Below are 21,614 nucleotides of genomic sequence, written 5' to 3'. Positions count from 1 at the left end.
CTGAGCCTATGCAGCTGGGAGGTATCCGCATCTCGACTAAGGAGAGGGAACGGAGAATCACCAACCGCCTCTGTCTCTATTGCGGTTCCGCTGGTCATTTTGTCACTTCATGTCCAGTAAAAGCCAGAGCTCATCAGTAAGCGGAGGGCTACTGGTGAGCGCTACTACTCCTGTCTCTCCTTCAAGATCCTGCACTACCTTGTCGGTCCATCTACGCTGGACCGGTTTGTCAGCTTCCTGCAGTGCCTTGATAGACTCTGGGGCGGAGGGCTGTTTTATGGACAAGACCTGGGCTCGGGAACATGACATTCCTCTCAGACAGTTAAGGGAGCCCACGGCCTTGTTCGCTTTGGATGGTAGTCCTCTCCCCAGGATTCAGCGTGAGACGCTACCTTTAACCCTCACTGTCTCTGGTAATCATAGCGAAACCATTTCTTTTTTGATTTTTCGTTCACCTTTTACACCTGTTGTTTTGGGCCATCCCTGGCTAGTTTGTCATAATCCTTCTATTAATTGGTCTAGTAATTCTATCCTCTCCTGGAACGTCTCTTGTCATGTGAAATGTTTAATGTCTGCTATCCCTCCTGTTTCCTCTGTCTCTTCTTCACAGGAGGAGCCTGGTGATTTGACAGGGGTGCCGGAGGAATATCACGATCTGCGCACGGTGTTCAGTCGGTCCAGGGCCACCTCTCTTCCTCCACACCGGTCGTATGATTGTAGTATTGATCTCCTTCCGGGAACCACTCCCCCCCGGGGTAGACTATACTCTCTGTCGGCTCCCGAACGTAAGGCTCTCGAAGATTATTTGTCTGTAGCTCTTAACGCCGGTACCATAGTCCCCTCCTCCTCTCCCGCCGGAGCGGGGGTTTTTTTTGTCAAGAAGAAGGACGGGTCTCTGCGTCCCTGCATAGATTATCGAGGGCTGAATGACATAACAGTGAAGAATCATTATCCGCTTCCTCTTATGTCTTCAGCCTTCGAGATCCTGCAGGGAGCCAGGTTTTTCACTAAGTTGGACCTTCGTAACGCTTACCATCTCGTGCGCATCAGAGAGGGGGACGAGTGGAAGACGGCATTTAACACTCCGTTAGGGCACTTTGAATACCGGGTTCTTCCTTTCGGCCTCGCTAACGCTCCAGCTGTCTTTCAGGCATTAGTCAATGACGTCCTGAGAGACATGCTGAACATCTTTGTTTTCGTTTACCTTGACGATATCCTGATTTTTTCACCGTCACTCCAGATTCATGTTCAGCACGTTCGACGTGTCCTCCAGCGCCTTTTAGAGAATTGTCTTTTTGTGAAGGCTGAGAAGTGCACTTTTCATGCCTCCTCCGTCACATTTCTCGGTTCTGTTATTTCCGCTGAAGGCATTAAGATGGATCCCGCTAAGGTCCAAGCTGTCATTGATTGGCCCGTCCCTAAGTCACGCGTCGAGCTGCAGCGCTTTCTCGGCTTCGCAAACTTCTATCGTCGTTTCATCCGTAATTTCGGTCAGGTGGCAGCTCCTCTCACAGCCCTTACTTCTGTCAAGACGTGCTTTAAGTGGTCCGTTTCCGCCCAGGGAGCTTTCGATCTCCTCAAGAATCGTTTTACTTCCGCACCTATCCTTGTTACACCTGACGTCTCTAGACAGTTCGTTGTCGAGGTTGACGCGTCAGAGGTGGGCGTGGGAGCCATTCTTTCTCAGCGCTCCCTCTCTGACGACAAGGTCCACCCTTGCGCGTATTTTTCTCATCGCCTGTCGCCGTCGGAACGTAACTATGATGTGGGAAACCGCGAACTGCTCGCCATCCGCTTAGCCCTAGGCGAATGGCGACAGTGGTTGGAGGGGGCGACCGTTCCTTTTGTCGTTTGGACTGACCATAGGAACCTTGAGTACATCCGTTCTGCCAAACGACTTAATGCGCGTCAGGCTCGTTGGGCGCTGTTTTTCGCTCGTTTCGAGTTCGTGATTTCTTATCGTCCGGGCTCTAAGAACACCAAGCCTGATGCTTTATCTCGTCTCTTCAGTTCTTCAGTAGCCTCCACTGACCCCGAGGGGATTCTCCCTGAGGGGCGTGTTGTCGGGTTGACTGTCTGGGGAATTGAGAGGCAGGTAAAGCAAGCACTCACTCACACTCCGTCGCCGCGCGCTTGTCCTAGGAACCTTCTTTTCGTTCCCGTTCCTACTCGTCTGGCCGTTCTTCAGTGGGCTCACTCTGCCAAGTTAGCCGGCCACCCTGGCGTTCGGGGTACGCTTGCTTCCATTCGCCAGCGTTTTTGGTGGCCCACCCGGGAGCATGACACGCGTCGTTTCGTGGCTGCTTGTTCGGTCTGCGCGCAGACTAAGTCCGGTAACTCCCCTCCTGCCGGCCGTCTCAGGCCGCTTCCCATTCCCTCTCGACCGTGGTCTCACATCGCCTTAGATTTTATCACCGGACTGCCTTCGTCAGCGGGGAAGACTGTTATTCTTACGGTTGTCGATAGGTTCTCTAAGGCGGCTCATTTTATTCCCCTTGCTAAGCTTCCTTCTGCTAAAGAGACGGCACAAATCATCATCGAGAATGTTTTCAGAATTCATGGCCTTCCGTCAGACGTCGTTTCGGACAGGGGTCCGCAATTCACGTCTCAATTTTGGAGGGAGTTTTGCCGTTTGATTGGGGCTTCCGTCAGTCTTTCTTCCGGCTTTCACCCCCAGTCTAACGGTCAAGCAGAACGGGCCAATCAGACTATTGGTCGCATCTTACGCAGTCTTTCTTTTCGTAACCCTGCGTCTTGGTCAGAACAGCTCCCCTGGGCAGAATACGCCCACAACTCGCTTCCTTCGTCTGCGACCGGGCTATCTCCTTTTCAGAGTAGCCTCGGGTACCAGCCTCCGCTGTTCTCGTCTCAGTTCGCCGAGTCCAGCGTCCCCTCCGCTCAGGCTTTTGTCCAACGTTGCGAGCGCACCTGGAAGAGGGTCAGGTCTGCACTTTGCCGTTATAGGGGGCAGACTGTGAGTGCCGCTAATAAGCGTAGAACTAAGAGTCCTAGATATTGTCGCGGTCAGAGAGTTTGGCTCTCCACTCAGAACCTTCCCCTTAAGACAGCTTCTCGCAAGCTGACCCCGCGGTTCATTGGTCCGTTCCGTATTTCTCAGATCATTAATCCTGTCGCAGTGCGACTTCTTCTTCCGCGATATCTTCGTCGCGTCCACCCGGTCTTCCATGTCTCCTGTGTTAAGCCCATTCTTCGCGCTCCCGCTCGTCTCCCCCCCCCCCCCCCCATCCTTGTCGAGGGCGCACCTATCTACAGGGTCCGTAAGATTTTGGACATGCGTCCTCGGGGCCGTGGTCATCAGTACCTAGTGGATTGGGAGGGGTACGGTCCTGAGGAAAGGAGTTGGGTTCCCTCTCGGGACGTGCTGGACCGTTCGCTGATCGATGATTTCCTCCGTTGCCGCCAGGTTTCCTCCTCGAGTGCGCCAGGAGGCGCTCGGTGAGTGGGGGGGTACTGTCATGTATTGTCATGTTGTGTCTTGTTCCTGTTCTTTCTCTTCACCCTGTCTCCCTCTGCTGGTCGTATTAGGTTACCTTTTCTCCCCCTCTTTCCCCCAGCTGTTCCTTGTCTTCTCTAACTACCTCGTTCACCCCTTTTCCCACCTGTTCCCTTTTTCCCTCTGATTAGGTCTCTATATCTCTCTCTGTTCCTGCTCCTGTCTTTGTCAGATTCTCGTTTGTGTTTCTCATGCCTGAACCAGACTATCGTCGTGTTTGCTGCAACCTTGTCCTGTCCTGTCGGAATCTGCCTGTTCATCTAACCTTGTCCTGTCCTGTCGGAATCTGCCTGTCCATCTGAGCCTACATGTGTTTCGTCATTAAAGAAACTCTGTTTTGTTAATTCGCTTTTGGGTCCTCATTCACGCACCTGACAGTGTGGGGTGCAGTGCTGTTGACCGGGGTAGAGGTAGTCAGGTGGAAAGCATGGCCAGCAGTAGAAAAATGCTTATTGAAATGCTCAATTATAGTGCAGTCCTCAGTGCAGTGGGCATCTGGGAGTAGGTGTTCTTATTCTATTCCATAGACTTTACAGTGTCCCAGAACTTTTTTGAGTTTGTGATGCAGGAAGCAAATTTCTGCTTGAAAAAGCTAGCCTTGGCTTTTCTAACTGCCTGTGTATATTGGTTTCTAGCTTCCCTGAAAGTTGCATATCACGGGGGCTGTTCGGTGCTAATGCAGAACGCCATAGGATGTTTTTGAACAATTTAATGAGCAAGTTTCTAAAAATACTTTAAAAACAATATTCTCCCTCTAACAATGACTCGGGGGTTAATAACACTGCTCATCGATAAGTGGTGTCTAATTTATTAGCCTTACTACTTGAAAAAGAATTAAAGAATTCCTGGATGCAATCATTGATGAAACACAGTCTGGCTTTATGAGGAACAGACATATTTCTAACAATATCAGACATACTTGACTACTCAGACCTAATAACCGAGGATAGCTTCATATTATTTTTTATATTTTTAGAAAGCAGCAGTTCCTCTTCCACTCCCTTGAGAAATTTGGCTTTGGGGATTTTTTCTGTAAGGCTATTAAGACTCTCTATACGAATGGTAACAGCTCTATCAAACTGAAACATGGCACCTCCCCTAGATTTCAGTTAATAAGGATCTAACCCTTTTTTTAAATTCTCCCCTAAAATGACATACCCAAATCTAACTGCCTGTAGCTCAGGACCTGAAGCAAGTATATGCATATTCTTGATACTATTTGAAAGGAAACAGTTTGAAGTTTGTGGAAATGTGAAATTCATGTAGAAGAATATAACACATTAGATCTGGTAAAAGATAATACAAAGAAAAAAACATGCGTTTAAAAAAAAATGTATACCATTATCTTTGAAATGCAAGAGAAAGACCATAATGTATTATTCCAGCCCAGGCGCAATTTAGATTTTGGCCGCTAGATGGCAGCAGTGTATGTGCAAAGTTTTAGACTGATCAAATGAACCATTGCATATCTGTTCATAATGTTGGATCAAGACTGCCCGAATGTACCTAATTGGTTTATTAATATATTTTCAAGTTCATAATTGTGCACTCTCCTCAAACAATAGCATGGTATTATTTCACTGTAATAGCTACTGTAAATTGGACAGTGCCGTTAGATTAACAAGAATGTAAGCTTTCTGCCCATATCAGATATGTCTATGTCCTGGGATTTTTTTGTTTGTTACTTACAACCTCATGCTAATCACATTAGCCTGCGTTAGCTCAACAGTCCCACAGGGGGGATATCGATCCCATAGAGGTTAACTTTATGTTGGTTTGCAATTATAATATTGACAAAGTTCCAATTAAACTCTATGCTTTTCATCTGCAGGTTTTCTTGTCATGATCCTTAAAATATAAATATAATTTTTCTCCACACAGATATTATATATGGAATAATCAGGACATATACTTCTTTGTTTTTAGAATATTGGTCCTGAAATAATATCCTATTGGTGAGCCAACTTGTAAATGCAGAGGGACTTTTACCACATTATACGGAATTCTTATCACTTTACAAGATCCCTCTAACACCTAAAGATTTTGCAATTGTTTTAGATGCCATTCCCTCAGGTGTTGCTTTATTATTCAGGAACGTGTCAAGACCTGACCCTCAGAACCTACCTTCCATTGACCCTGTTGACTCATCAGTAGGAAAGATTTGTTTTTCTTTTAGTCTATTCAACAACAATAGATTGTTAACAGCCTTGTTTCAAAAGGATGTTGTACCTTATTGGAATGGTTGTATTGATAATGTCTGTTGGAAAAAAGTTTGGATGGTGCCACACACATACCTACTTATTAACAAAATGAAGGAATTTATTCATAAATATTATCCTGCCAACCACTAAATGAAGAAGTAAAAAATAATAATCTAATTGTACATTTTGTAATGACCACCCAGAAACAGTGTTGCATATTTTTTTTGGCATTCTATTCATGTAAGGAATCTGTGGCAAGACATCAGTAGATTTATAATTTAACATATTTATGAAGATTTTACACTATTATGGAGAGAGATGCTGCTTGGATTCTTTACTTATGATAGAAATAAGTTGAAACAATTTGAAGTAATTAATATCATTATTCTTGTAGCCCCATTTCATATTCACAAATGTAAATTTACAAACAAAACACCACATTTTACTACCTTACAAAAATAAATGGAACTATATTTTAAGACAATGAAATACTTTGCCAACAAAAAAGCTGTTAGAATTATAATTGTGTGTATGCCCCTTAAGGTAATGTGATATTGTACCCCCTAGCCCAATTGTACTTTGTATATTCTTTATACATACACTTGTGTTCCCCATGTACTTTTGTATTGATTTGTTGTTAATAAAAATATATATATATATATATATATATTTCAGGGGGCGATGTTGGTCACGTGCTGGTTTCAACTTCCTGTTTACCACTTGTTCCTTGAGACAGTTCACCGATTGCAACACTTCAACAGTCGTGTGATTTTTGATCAAGACTAATAAATACGCTTTTGAATCGCTGCTGCTACGGATTTAATCGTTTTGGAACCGGTAATACTTTTTGTCATTACTGGGGAAGAGGAGAGCAAATGAATAAATGACAGAGGAAACGTGACTAGGCCAGGAGTCCTCGCGATTTCCTGAGTCAGGCGCCCGGAGTATTCCTCTGCCAACAAAGGCTCAATACCAAACATACGAGTGATGAGGGCAAGGACTAAAAACCAGTCAGCATTCATTTTTCTCCGCAAAACGTTTAGTAATGTGTTGGATTTAACTTTAAGTGTGGATACTTCCTAACATTATTTAACTAACGTCAGCTACCTTAGCTAGATAACCAAATCCGCCACCACTAGCTTAGCCACGTAAACAAATTACTATACATTCTGCTTGCCTGGCAAGTTTTACTCGGAAGGGTTTGCTAGCCTGCTGGCTGGTTAATACATCCTTGTTTCTAGAGGGTACCAGCACAGCGGTGCCCTGAATTCGGGGAGAATACCCGGCTCCGGCCCTTTCAAGCGGGCAGTCAGGAAGAAACTGGCTGGGAAGGGATGGCCTGGTGGGTCTTCCCGTTCCCAAGGTGCTGCGGTGTTTGAGGGCGGAAGAGTTCGGATAGAACCTACGGTGGGTCTCGGCACGATGATGTCTGCATTCCCTTCCGTGTCTGGGAGTCTCACGGACTCCGGGCTAATGATATCAGGCAGAAAGATTGAGGAAATAGAGGATTTGATAGATTTGTTTTCGAAGACACAGTACAGAGCGAAAGAAGTCACGCCACGGGTAAGTCCGAGGTTCTCAGCATACATGTTTTTAACTGTTATTTCTTCATGTCATTATAGCCAGTTTTAGCTATGTGTTTACTCCGAGATGGTGTGCCATCCACCAAACGTCCCTTTACGCGTGCTTCAAATAAACAACAGCCTGCAGTGCCTAGTGCCAGCAATCAAATCAATTTTATTTATATAGCCCTTCGTACATCAGCTGATATCTCAAAGTGCTGTACAGAAACCCAGCCTAAAACCCCAAACAGCAAGCAATGCAGGTGTAGAAGCACGGTGGCTAGGAAAACCCTAGAAAGAGACCTCACCTGCTCACCTGCTCCAGACGTTAGGCTACCTCTGAAGGAAGGAGATTCTATTTCTTTAACTGTCCAGATACTCAGGCTTAGTCAAGCCTTTTTCATACAACTTCAAACCCACCAACACATAACAAACGTGCATGGAACGATATTCTCAGTAAGACGCATGCCATGTGAATAGCACTTAGCTAAGTCATTTATGATAGTGGTCAAAGAATGACATGGTCAAAGACTATACAATGAAGGAAGGTGTCCTTATTTTGGGGGTAATGATGAGATGGTACACATATCGGTTCATATTCTTCATAAATCTAGTGGTTATATTTCATATGATTTAGAAGTGACCAAACACGCAGCAGGAAATCCTTCACAAGCCACCTTTTAATGTGTATGTCTGCAGTTTCTCATGAGCATCACCTAAATGTTGACAGAAACCACGGTGGTTGAAAATAGGCCTACATTTTGGGACATGGGACAACTGTACCATTGGCTCTTCCCAGGTTGTGGCCAATTAACTGAGCTACACATCCTGTTTTTCCTTCTTTGTGTGGGGGGTGACTATGCGTTTCACGGAAGTCTATCAATCACCACTTTGGAATATTTGTCTCTTACAGGTCGAGACGATAGAGAAGCGTTGCTTGGAGCTCTTTGGCCGAGACTACAAGTACAGCGTCATCCACAACGCCAACGGGGAAGTGTGTGGCCACTACCCCCGACAGATGGTCTTCCTGGAGTATGAATGTACAGAGCTCCATAAAGACGGGTACCGTACCTACCTACGTTACCTTAACAAGGTCATCAATGAGGCTGTGTCTGCAAATATTAGACCTACTAGATGTACAGTCCTTGTTTCCCCAGTCCTTGTTTCCTCAACTTCTCTCAAAGCACATTGGAGGAGGAGGACCGAGGGAGGGACCTTGGATCCTCTCCCCCAATAGGCTTTGAGGGGAGTTGAAGAAACAAGCAAGGATTTGACACCCAGTAACATTCTCAGTCACAGCCTGAGACAAAGTTCAGTCCACTTAGTCACCAATTACACTGTTGTTTATTTGTGTGTACCATAGTCCACAGCCCATATTCAGATATGATAAATGGAGTAGGAGTGCCGATCTAGGCTCAGGTCACCCGGTCCCTATAGTCTTATTCATTATGATCTAAAAAGCTAAACTGATCCGAGATCATCTTTTCTAATCTGAGCTGGATTAAGAAAACAGGCCCTGAAAACAAAACGGGGTTAAATGTAGTCCGGTCCACATCTTCATGATTCATGACACCGAGTGGGTTGGAAATGTCTGAGGTTCTCTAATTATATTTATGATTAAATGGGAAACGTTATGGGAGCGTTCTATTTTGGAATGTGTTCGGAAATAGAATATGTACTTTTGACTTATGAGTAGAGGAACCCAACGCTTCTAAACTCTGTGAGGAAGATGTCTCTAGGTTTAAAAAAGTGCTTTTGTCAGACTGGACAATATGTTCATGGGGAGAATGTATTCCCTTCATGCGTTATGTTTCCGAATATCTGTGACCTGTCCCATAGTTGCCCTCTATGTGAATTCATAAGTCGGGGGAAACAGCCACTCAATAGTTCATGTAAACACCCATAAAATGTTTGCCCAATCAGGTTATCTAGAGCTAACAAACACACGAGTGAGATGGATTTGATGTGTCATTGTTTGTGTTGTTGATTGACACTAAATAGGGGCTTTAGGCTATGAGCTCACTCAAGAATAACCATTAGTTTAGATGTTAAAATTAAAACGCTGAATACTAAATGGGGTTGAGTTACATGCTGACCAAAACACTCGCGTGCATGCTGATTTTTGTACCCCCACACCAGACACGATCAGGACACGCAGGTTGAAATATCAAAACAAACTCAACCAATTATATTCATTTTGGGACAGGTCGAAAAGCATTAAACATTTATTGAAAATTAGCTAGCTAGCTTGCTGTTGCTAACTAATTTGTCCTTTGATATAAACACTGGGTTGTTATTTTAACTGAAAGGCACAAGGTCCTCTACTCTGACAATTCATCCACAGATAAAACGGTACACCAAATTAGTTTCTCGTCACTGGTCAAAAGTAGAGCACTAAATAGGGAATAGGAGGCCATTTGGGACATCCTCCTCCTCCATTCACCCCTAAGCTGCTCCAGGGACTTTGGCTGTACTGTGGTTGAACCTGTACCTCTGGCGCCGAGCCAATCTTACTGGACTGTATGTGAGCCGTCAGTCTATTGGGGCAGTTTGATGTGTTATTTCGCTACACTCGCATTAACATCTGCTAACCATGCGTATGTGACAAATACAATTTGATTTGATTTTTCACTTGCTACATTATATAATATTGCTATATTGAGGACTATGATTCATGTAGGTATTGCTTTGTTTTAACATATCAATGAAGATATATTGCTATTTGGTATATTGATGATCCATGTATTGCTGATTTTTATAATTTATTTCTCCATTGTAATGAAAATATATTGAGGATCCATATATTGCTTTGTTAGAATAGATCAATGAAAATCTATTGCTGTAGTGAGGAGTATGTTGCTCGATATCTTGCTGCTGCTGTCTCCTTAGGTTTGAGAGCACAGTCCAGATCACCAAGCTGCAGGATCTGGTGAACCGCAGTAAGATGGCCCGCTGCAGAGGGAGGTTTGTCTGCCCTGTCATCCTCTACAACGGCAAAGTATGATTCGTATATTTATATATATATAGAGATTTTTTATCTATTTACATATTTATTTATATGTAAATATATTAATTATATACAGTACCATTCAAAAGTTTGGACACCTGCTCATTCCAGGGTTTTTCTTTATTTTTACTATTTTCTTCATTGTAGAATAATAGTGAAGACATAAAAACTATGAAATAACATATATGAAATCATGTAGTAACCAAAAAAGGGTAAACATATTTGAGATTCTTCACAGTAGCCAGCCTTTGCCTTGCGCACTCTTGGCGTTCTCTCAACCAGCTTTTTATTTATTTAACCTTTATTTAACTAGGCAAGCCAGTTAAGAACAAATTCTTATTTTACAATGACTGCCTACCCAGGCCAAACCCCTCTCCTAACCTGGATGACGCTGGGCCAATTGTGCGCTGCTTTATTGGACTCCCGATCATGGCCGGTTGTGATACAGCCCGGGATCGAACCAGGGTCTGTAGTGAAGCTTCTAGCACTGTGATACAATGCCTTGCGCAACTCCTGCTCCATAAGGTTGTCACCTGGAATACATTTAATTTAAAACGTGTGCCTTCTTAATATGTGTAATTTCTTTCCTTAATGCATTTGAGCCAATGAGTTGTTGTGACAAGGTAGGGGTGGTATACAGAAGATAGCCCTATTTGGTAAAAGACCAAGTCGTTATTATGGCAACAACAGCTCAAATAAGCAAAGAGAAATGACAGTCCATCATTACTTTAAGACATGAAGGTCAGTCTGTCCGGAAAATGTCAAGACCTTTGAAAGTTTCTTCAAGTGCAGTCTCAAAAACTATCAAGCGCTATGATGAAATTGAATCTCATGAGGACTGCCACAGGAAAGGAAGCCTCAGAGTTACCAATGCTGCAGAAGGTAAGTTAATTAGAGTTAACTGCACTGCACCTCAGATTGCAGCCCAAATAAATGCTTCACAGAGTTGAAGTAACAGACACATCTCAACATCAACTATTCAGATGAGACTGTGTGAAGCAGGCCTTCATGGTCAAATTGCTGCAAAGAAACCACTACTAAAAGTGCACCAAAAAGAAGAAGAGACTTGATTGGTCCAAGAAACATGAGCAATTAGACCGGTGGAAATCTGTCCTTTGGTCTGATGAGTCCAAATTTGAGATTTTTAGTTCCGACAGCCGTGTCTTTGTGAGACGCAGAGTTGGTGAACAGATAGATGATCTCCGCATTTGTGGTTCCCAACATGAAGCTGGAGGAGGAGGTGTGATGGTGCTTTGCTGGTGACACTGTCAGTGATTTATTTAGAATTCAAGGCATACTTAACCAGCATGGCTTCCACAGCATTCTGTAGCAAAAAGCCATCCCATCTGATTTGTGCTTAATGGGACTGTTTTTCAACAGGACAATGACCCAAAACACACCTTCAGGCTGTAAGGACTATTTGACCAAGAAGGAGAGTGATGGAGTGCTGCATCCGATGGCCTGGCCTCCACAATCACCCAACCTCAACCCAATTGAGATGGTTTGGGATGAGTTGGATCACAGAGTGAAGGAAAAGCAGCCAATAAGTGCTCAGCATATGTGGGAACTCCTTCAAGACTGTTGGAAAAGCATTCCTCATGAAGCTGGTTGAGAAAATTTCAAGAATGTGCAAAGCTGTCAAGGCAAAGGGTGGTTACTTTAAATAATCTCAAATATAAAATATTTTGATTTGTTGAACAGTCTTTGGATTCCAAACGTGTTATTGCATAATTTTGATGTCTTCACTATTAATCTACAATGTAGAAAATAGTAAAAAACTTGAATGAGTAGCTATGTCCAAACTTTTGATGGCTACTGTGTATGTATATGTGTGTTTGTAAATGTATTAAAAAAAATGTTTTAATGGATATGTTGCTTTTATTTTACTCCTCACCTTTGAACAAGGAAGTGATTGTGTCAAAAACAACAATGAGAGGGAGGCTTGATTGACAGGTTTCTAGACTATTGAGATGAGTTGTATGCTAACCAGCGTGTGTGCTAATCCTTTGTTGTCTTCCCATTGCAGCATATCTGTCGATCATCCACTCTGGCAGGCTGGGGGGAGCTATATGGGCGCACAGGCTACAACTACATCTTCTCAGGTGAGACTGGTACAAAATACATTTTGTCAGCAAGGAAAACTCTTAATATAGTTCACTAAGCGTCTCAGGGTTGGTCAGTTTTCCCCTTTTGATCATAGTTAATAAGATTACATGGACAGGGAGAACTAGATCCTAGATCAGCATTCCTGCTCTGAGAAGCTTTATGAATACAGGACCAGATCAATTTTAATCTGGACCCATTTACAAAAGAATAAGTTTTCATGCACCGCTTCCACCCAGTTTCACTTTTGTGTCTGAAATGCTAACGTTTGGATCTACTCACCTTTGTCAGAGCGACTGCTTTGTCAGCAAGCGTCTCACTTTTTACTGCTGCTCTTCAATTATTTGTTACTTTTTTTCTCCTTCTTTTAAAAAAACAGTATTTTTCATAAGATCAAACGTTGCTGCTGTATTTTCACTTGTTTGGCTGTAGTCCATTCCCCAAGCCAGTTTTTGAATATGCATCCCTTTCCTGAAAAAGTGTCTGTATTCGATATTTGAAACGTCCCTTTATTGCGGATAAATGGATCCAGTTTAGAATTTTGTTGTCGTGATGCAGCTCTGTCTCCGTCTTCCTCTCCCTAGGGGGGATTGATGACACATGGGGGGCAGAGTCTGAGCCAGAGGTTCCAGAGGACGACAGTGCCAGGTTGGTGTCTTTTCACATGAGGGATTGGTTTGGTTTCTTTGCTTGATTCAATACTCAAAATGCCACAGACATTTGAGTGGTAATGTGATGACGTCTAAAACCTTAATTTCTTTGCACTATTTCTCTCCCTCCTATCGCTCTCTCTGTGTAGCCCTTCTCATTGTCTTTCTCTCCCTCCTATCGCTCTCTCTGTGTACCCCTTCTCAATGTCTTTCTCTCCCTCCTATCGCTCTCTCTCTGTACCCCTTCTCAATGTCTTTCTCTCCCTCCTATCGCTCTCTTTCTTTTTCTTGCTTGATTGAATGCTGAAAATACTAAATACATGTTAGTGGTTCTGTGTACTTCTCTGCTCAACCATCTCTGTCTCACTTTCTCTCTGTCTCTCTTCAGCAATGGGGACTCTCAGCTCTTTGACAAGGTGCGGGGTCTGGACATCAAGCTGCTGCGCTACCTCTCTGTGCGCTACATCTGTGACCTCATGGTGGAGAACAAGAAGGTCAAGTTTGGCCTAAAGTAAGTCAACACACCCACACCCTCACCCAGCCAGCATTCTTAATGTATTCAACACACCCAGCCAGGATTCTTAATGTATTCAACACACCCTCACCCAGCCAGGATTCTTAATGTATTCAACACACCTTCACTCAGCCAGGATTCTTAATGTATTCAACACACCCAGCCAGGATTCTTAATGTATTCAACACACCCTCACTCAGCCAGGATTCTTAATGTATTCAACACACCCTCACCCAGCCAGGATTCTTAATGTATTCAACACACCCAGCCAGGATTCTTAATGTATTCAACACACCCTCACCCAGCCAGGATTCTTAATGTATTCAACACACCCAGCCAGGATTCTTAATGTATTCAACACACCCAGCCAGGATTCTTAATGTATTCAACACACCCTCACTCAGCCAGGATTCTTAATGTATTCAACACACCCAGCCAGGATTCTTAATGTATTCAACACACCCTCACTCAGCCAGGATTCTTAATGTATTCAACACACCCTCACCCAGCCAGGATTCTTAATGCATTCAACACACCCAGCCAGGATTCTTAATGTATTCAACACACCCTCACCCAGCCAGCATTCTTAATGTATTCAACACACCCTCACCCAGCCAGGATTCTTAATGTATTCAACACACCTTCACTCAGCCAGGATTCTTAATGTATTCAACACACCTTCACTCAGCCAGGATTCTTAATGTATTCAACACACCCAGCCAGGATTCTTAATGTATTCAACACACCCTCACTCAGCCAGGATTCTTAATGTATTCAACACACCCTCACCCAGCCAGGATTCTTAATGTATTCAACACACTCAGCCAGGATCCTTAATGTATTCAACACACCAAGCCATGATTCTTAATGTATTCAACACACCCAGCCAGGATTCTTAATGTATTCAACACACCCTCACCCAGCCAGCATTCTTAATGTATTCAACACACCCTCACCCAGCCAGGATTCTTAATGTATTCAACACACCCTCACTCAGCCAGGATGCTTAATGTATTCAACACACCCAGCCAGGATTCTTAATGTATTCAACACACCCTCACCCAGCCAGGATTCTTAATGTATTCAACACACCCTCACTCAGCCAGGATTCTTAATGTATTCAACACACCTTCACTCAGCCAGGATTCTTAATGTATTCAACACACCCTCACTCAGCCAGGATTCTTAATGTATTCAACACACCCTCACTCAGCCAGGATTCTTAATGTATTCAACACACCCTCACTCAGCCAGGATTCTTAATGTATTCAACACACCCTCACTCAGCCAGGATTCTTAATGTATTCAACACACAAAGCCAGGATTCTTAATGTATTCAACACACCCAGCCAGGATTCTTAATGTATTCAACACACCCAGCCAGGATTCTTAATGTATTCAACACACCCAGCCAGGATTCTTAATGTATTCAACACACCCTCACTCAGCCAGGATTCTTAATGTATTCAACACACCTTCACTCAGCCAGGATTCTTAATGTATTCAACACACCCTCACTCAGCCAGGATTCTTAATGTATTCAACACACCCTCACTCAGCCAGGATTCTTAATGTATTCAACACACCCTCACTCAGCCAGGATTCTTAATGTATTCAACACACCCAGCCAGGATTCTTAATGTATTCAACACACCCAGCCAGGATTCTTAATGTATTCAACACACCCAGCCAGGATTCTTAATGTATTCAACACACCCAGCCAGGATTCTTAATGTATTCAACACACCCTCACTCAGCCAGGATTCTTAATGTATTCAACACGCCCAGCCAGGATTCTTAATGTATTCAACACGCCCAGCCAGGATTCTTAATGTATTCAACACGCCCAGCCAGGATTCTTAATGTATTCAACACGCCCAGCCAGGATTCTTAATGTATTCAACATGCCCAGCCAGGATTCTTAATGTATTCAACACGCCCAGCCAGGATTCTTAATGTATTCAACACGCCCAGCCAGGATTCTTAATGTATTCAACACGCCCTCACCCAGCCAGGATTCTTAATGTATTCAACACACCCAGCCAGGATTCTTAATGTATTCAACACACCCAGCCAGGATTCTTAATGTATTCAACACACCCAGCCAGGATTCTTAATGTATTCAACACACCCAGCCAGGATTCTTAATGTATTCAACACACCCTCACTCAGCCAGGATTCTTAATGTATTCAACACACCCTCACCCAGCCAGGATTCTTAATGTATTCAACACACCCAGCCAGGATTCTTAATGTATTCAACACACCCTCACCCAGCCAGGATTCTTAATGTATTCAACACACCCTCACTCAGCCAGGATTCTTAATGTATTCAACACACCTTCACTCAGCCAGGATTCTTAATGTATTCAACACACCCTCACTCAGCCAGGATTCTTAATGTATTCAACACACCCTCACTCAGCCAGGATTCTTAATGTATTCAACACACCCTCACTCAGCCAGGATTCTTAATGTATTCAACACACCCAGCCAGGATTCTTAATGTATTCAACACACCCAGCCAGGATTCTTAATGTATTCAACACACCCAGCCAGGATTCTTAATGTATTCAACACACCCAGCCAGGATTCTTAATGTATTCAACACACCCTCACTCAGCCAGGATTCTTAATGTATTCAACACACCTTCACTCAGCCAGGATTCTTAATGTATTCAACACACCCTCACTCAGCCAGGATTCTTAATGTATTCAACACACCTTCACTCAGCCAGGATTCTTAATGTATTCAACACACCCTCACTCAGCCAGGATTCTTAATGTATTCAACACACCCAGCCAGGATTCTTAATGTATTCAACACACCCAGCCAGGATTCTTAATGTATTCAACACACCCAGCCAGGATTCTTAATGTATTCAACACACCCAGCCAGGATTCTTAATGTATTCAACACACCCTCACTCAGCCAGGATTCTTAATGTATTCAACACGCCCAGCCAGGATTCTTAATGTATTCAACACGCCCAGCCAGGATTCTTAATGTATTCAACACGCCCAGCCAGGATTCTTAATGTATTCAACACGCCCAGCCAGGATTCTTAATGTATTCAACACGCCCTCACCCAGCCAGGATTCTTAATGTATTCAACACACCCAGCCAGGATTCTTAATGTATTCAACACACCCAGCCAGGATTCTTAATGTATTCAACACACCCAGCCAGGATTCTTAATGTATTCAACACACCCAGCCAGGATTCTTAATGTATTCAACACACCCAGCCAGGATTCTTAATGTATTCAACACACCCAGCCAGGATTCTTAATGTATTCAACACACCCAGCCAGGATTCTTAATGTATTCAACACACCCAGCCAGGATTCTTAATGTATTCAACACACCCAGCCAGGATTCTTAATGTATTCAACACACCCAGCCAGGATTCTTAATGTATTCAACACACCCTCACTCAGCCAGGATTCTTAATGTATTCAACACGCCCAGCCAGGATTCTTAATGTATTCAACACGCCCAGCCAGGATTCTTAATGTATTCAACACGCCCAGCCAGGATTCTTAATGTATTCAACACGCCCAGCCAGGATTCTTAATGTATTCAACACGCCCAGCCAGGATTCTTAATGTATTCAACACGCCCAGCCAGGATTCTTAATGTATTCAACACGCCCAGCCAGGATTCTTAATGTATTCAACACGCCCAGCCAGGATTCTTAATGTATTCAACACGCCCAGCCAGGATTCTTAATGTATTCAACACGCCCAGCCAGGATTCTTAATGTATTCAACACGCCCAGCCAGGATTCTTAATGTATTCAACACACTCTCACCCAGCCAGGATTCTTAATGTATTCAACACGCCCAGCCAGGATTCTTAATGTATTCAACACGCCCAGCCAGGATTCTTAATGTATTCAACACACCCAGCCAGGATTCTTAATGTATTCAACACGCCCAGCCAGGATTCTTAATGTATTCAACACACTCTCACCCAGCCAGGATTCTTAATGTATTCAACACGCCCAGCCAGGATTCTTAATGTATTCAACACGCCCAGCCAGGATTCTTAATGTATTCAACACACCCAGCCAGGATTCTTAATGTATTCAACACACCCTCACTCAGCCAGGATTCTTAATGTATTCAACACACTCTCACCCAGCCAGGATTCTTAATGTATTCAACACACCCTCACCCAGCCAGGATCCTTAATGTATTCAACACACCTTCACTCAGCCAGGATTCTTAATGTATTCAACACACCCAGCCAGGATTCTTAATGTATTCAACACACCCTCACTCAGCCAGGATTCTTAATGTATTCAACACACCCTCACCCAGCCAGGATTCTTAATGTATTCAACACACTCAGCCAGGATCCTTAATGTATTCAACACACCAAGCCATGATTCTTAATGTATTCAACACACCCAGCCAGGATTCTTAATGTATTCAACACACCCTCACCCAGCCAGCATTCTTAATGTATTCAACACACCCTCACCCAGCCAGGATTCTTAATGTATTCAACACACCCTCACTCAGCCAGGATGCTTAATGTATTCAACACACCCAGCCAGGATTCTTAATGTATTCAACACACCCTCACCCAGCCAGGATTCTTAATGTATTCAACACACCCTCACTCAGCCAGGATTCTTAATGTATTCAACACACCTTCACTCAGCCAGGATTCTTAATGTATTCAACACACCCAGCCAGGATTCTTAATGTATTCAACACACCCAGCCAGGATTCTTAATGTATTCAACACACCCTCACTCAGCCAGGATTCTTAATGTATTCAACACACTCTCACCCAGCCAGGATTCTTAATGTATTCAACACACTCAGCCAGGATCCTTAATGTATTCAACACACCAAGCCATGATTCTTAATGTATTCAACACACCCAGCCAGGATTCTTAATGTATTCAACACACCCTCACCCAGCCAGCATTCTTAATGTATTCAACACACCCTCACCCAGCCAGGATTCTTAATGTATTCAACACACCCTCACTCAGCCAGGATGCTTAATGTATTCAACACACCCAGCCAGGATTCTTAATGTATTCAACACACCCTCACCCAGCCAGGATTCTTAATGTATTCAACACACCCTCACTCAGCCAGGATTCTTAATGTATTCAACACACCTTCACTCAGCCAGGATTCTTAATGTATTCAACACACCCTCACTCAGCCAGGATTCTTAATGTATTCAACACACCCTCACTCAGCCAGGATTCTTAATGTATTCAACACACCCTCACTCAGCCAGGATTCTTAATGTATTCAACACACCCAGCCAGGATTCTTAATGTATTCAACACACCCAGCCAGGATTCTTAATGTATTCAACACACCCAGCCAGGATTCTTAATGTATTCAACACACCCAGCCAGGATTCTTAATGTATTCAACACACCCAGGCAGGATTCTTAATGTATTCAACACACCCTCACTCAGCCAGGATTCTTAATGTATTCAACACGCCCAGCCAGGATTCTTAATGTATTCAACACGCCCAGCCAGGATTCTTAATGTATTCAACACGCCCAGCCAGGATTCTTAATGTATTCAACACGCCCAGCCAGGATTCTTAATGTATTCAACACGCCCAGCCAGGATTCTTAATGTATTCAACACGCCCAGCCAGGATTCTTAATGTATTCAACACACCCAGCCAGGATTCTTAATGTATTCAACACACTCTCACCCAGCCAGGATTCTTAATGTATTCAACACACTCTCACCCAGCCAGGATTCTTAATGTATTCAACACGCCCAGCCAGGATTCTTAATGTATTCAACACGCCCAGCCAGGATTCTTAATGTATTCAACACACCCAGCCAGGATTCTTAATGTATTCAACACACCCTCACTCAGCCAGGATTCTTAATGTATTCAACACACTCTCACCCAGCCAGGATTCTTAATGTATTCAACACACCCTCACCCAGCCAGGATCCTTAATGTATTCAACACACCCTCACCCAGCCAGGATTCTTAATGTATTCAACACACCCTCACTCAGCCAGGATCCTTAATGTATTCAACACACCCAGCCAGGATTCTTAATGTATTCAACACATTCAGCCAGGATTCTTAATGTATTCAACACACCCTCACTCAGCCAGGATTCTTAATGTATTCAACACATTCAGCCAGGATTCTTAATGTATTCAACACACCCTCACTCAGCCAGGATTCTTAATGTATTCAACACACCCAGCCAGGATTCTTAATGTATTCAACACGCCCAGCCAGGATCCTTAATGTATTCAACACACACTCACAGGTTGGTCTTTTGGTAGCGTTATGTAATATACTTGACTCCTAAAGTGTACCCTTGTTTGCACGTTGACCTTTGCATGTGTGGTGGTGTTTTTGTCAAAAGGTTGTGTGTGTTTATTTACCTAGGTGCCTACGTACTTGTTTGATGTAATTGTGTGCGGCAGGTAGCCTCAAGGTTAGAGCGTTGGGCCAGTAACTGAAAGGTCGCTGGTTCAAATCCCAGAGCCGATTAGGTGGGGAAAAAATCTGTCGCTGTGCCCTGAGCAAGGCACTTAACCCCAATTTCTCCAGGGGCACTGGACAATGGTGACCCTGGCTGTGACCCCACTCCCTCCGGGTGTCTCGGTGGAGTTGGAATATGCAAGACACACATTTCCAGTTCACACTTGTACAAGTGTGTAACAGGACAAATATAAGCACCCCCCAAATTATTATTGTTATGTAATGATGATGTAAATATTGTCACATAATGATGTATGTGCGTGCTTGCTATGTGTGACAGTTAATTTGGGAATCATGTCATGTATACGCACCGTTAGACAAGAATGTTCAGTATGAGGTTAGTGCTTCAGGTGTGTTGTAGCTGCTTCATCACATTGGGAATATTTTCTCTCTTTACTCTTTTATTTGATCTGTCGTCCAGTGTCACCTCGTCTGAGAAGGTGGATAAGGCTCAACGATATGCAGACTTCACCCTGCTCTCTGTGCCGTACCCAGGTAAAAACCCTTATCCAGGAAAATCCCTAACTCGTACCCGGGTAAAACCCTAGCCCTTACCCAGGTAAAACCCACATCTCTCTACAACCCAACCCCCTACATTTTAAAATACATTTATTTGTTAACTTTTTATCTACTTTTTATAATGTTGGTTTTATTAGGAAAAGTAGGTTTCCACACAGTTTATGTACAATAGTTACATAGACAACAGAAAGGCAGTTGGTAAGCCTTACAATGCATTTCAACATCCTTATTGTTATAGCTACACTCATCCTCAGAGAGAGAGAGAGCTGTGCTCTCCTCTATGCATACCATTTTTTTACCACAACTCCAGGGCTGTATTCATTAGCGTACACGGTTTTCAACTGAAACCCGAAACAAGTGGTTCTTATTGGATCCTCCCTGTTTCTGTTTTCTTCTGTTCGCTGTCTAATGAACACCACCCCTCTCTCTGTGTCTCCAGGGTGTGAGTTCTTTAAGGACTACAAAGATAGAGACTACACCGCTGAGGGACTAGTATTCAACTGGAATCAGGTATAGTGTTTGACGCACACACACAATCTCTGAGATTCCTCATATCTATCCATCCAGATGAACTATTCTCAGGGCTTGTATTGACAATGCATCTTGAAGTTAGGACTACTGATGTAGGATCCGGTCCCCCCCTGTCCATTTATCTTATTCATTGTGATCTCAAAGACATAATTGAACCTAGATGAGCACTCTTACACGCGTTATGAATAGGAGCTCAGATCTCAGACATAACTGAACCTAGGTGAGCACTCTTACACGCGTTATGAATAGGAGCTCAGATCTCAAAGACAACTAAACCTAGATGAGCACTCTTACACACTTTATGAATAGGAGCTCAGATCTCAAAGACAACTAAACCTAGATGAGCACTCTTACACACTTTATGAATACGAGCTCAGATCTCAAAGACATAACTGAACCTAGGTGAGCACTCTTACACGCTTTATGAATAGGAGCTCAGATCTCAAAGACAACTGAACCTAGGTGAGCACTCTTACACACTTTATGAATACGAGCTCAGATCTCAG

General features: G+C 43.5%; 1 protein-coding gene across 8 annotated transcripts in view; it reads left to right on the top strand.

Annotated features, from left to right (window-relative positions):
* The first annotated feature begins 6,381 nt into the window (after window positions 1–6,381).
* Window positions 6,382–21,614, top strand: part of LOC110528513 (phosphatidylinositol-3,5-bisphosphate 3-phosphatase MTMR14) — a 48,052-nt gene continuing 32,819 nt past the window's right edge. For 4 of the 8 annotated variants that reach the window (XR_016497435.1, XR_016497434.1, XM_036984094.2 and 1 more), the window contains exons 1-8: window positions 6,382–7,278; window positions 8,191–8,339; window positions 10,167–10,275; window positions 12,311–12,386; window positions 12,972–13,035; window positions 13,426–13,548; window positions 20,480–20,553; window positions 21,017–21,087. Coding sequence is in view for 6 of the 8 variants with exons in the window: in XM_036984094.2 (XP_036839989.2) it covers window positions 7,138–7,278; window positions 8,191–8,339; window positions 10,167–10,275; window positions 12,311–12,386; window positions 12,972–13,035; window positions 13,426–13,548; window positions 20,480–20,553; window positions 21,017–21,087 (807 nt within the window). In the remaining 2 variants the exon portion in view is untranslated. Of the gene's footprint in view, window positions 7,279–8,190; window positions 8,340–10,166; window positions 10,276–10,957; window positions 11,935–12,310; window positions 12,387–12,971; window positions 13,036–13,425; window positions 13,549–20,479; window positions 20,554–21,016; window positions 21,088–21,614 lie in introns of those variants that run through there. The other 4 variants (XM_090241876.1, XM_090241875.1, XM_090241878.1 and 1 more) reach the window with 4 other exon arrangements.

Source organism: Oncorhynchus mykiss, chromosome 7, assembly GCF_057628025.1.
Source record: "Oncorhynchus mykiss isolate SJ-2025 chromosome 7, ASM5762802v1, whole genome shotgun sequence".
Lineage (NCBI taxonomy): Eukaryota > Metazoa > Chordata > Actinopteri > Salmoniformes > Salmonidae > Oncorhynchus > Oncorhynchus mykiss.
The sequence above is the reverse complement of the archived record's forward strand: the minus strand, read 5'-3'. Positions and strand labels throughout refer to the sequence as shown.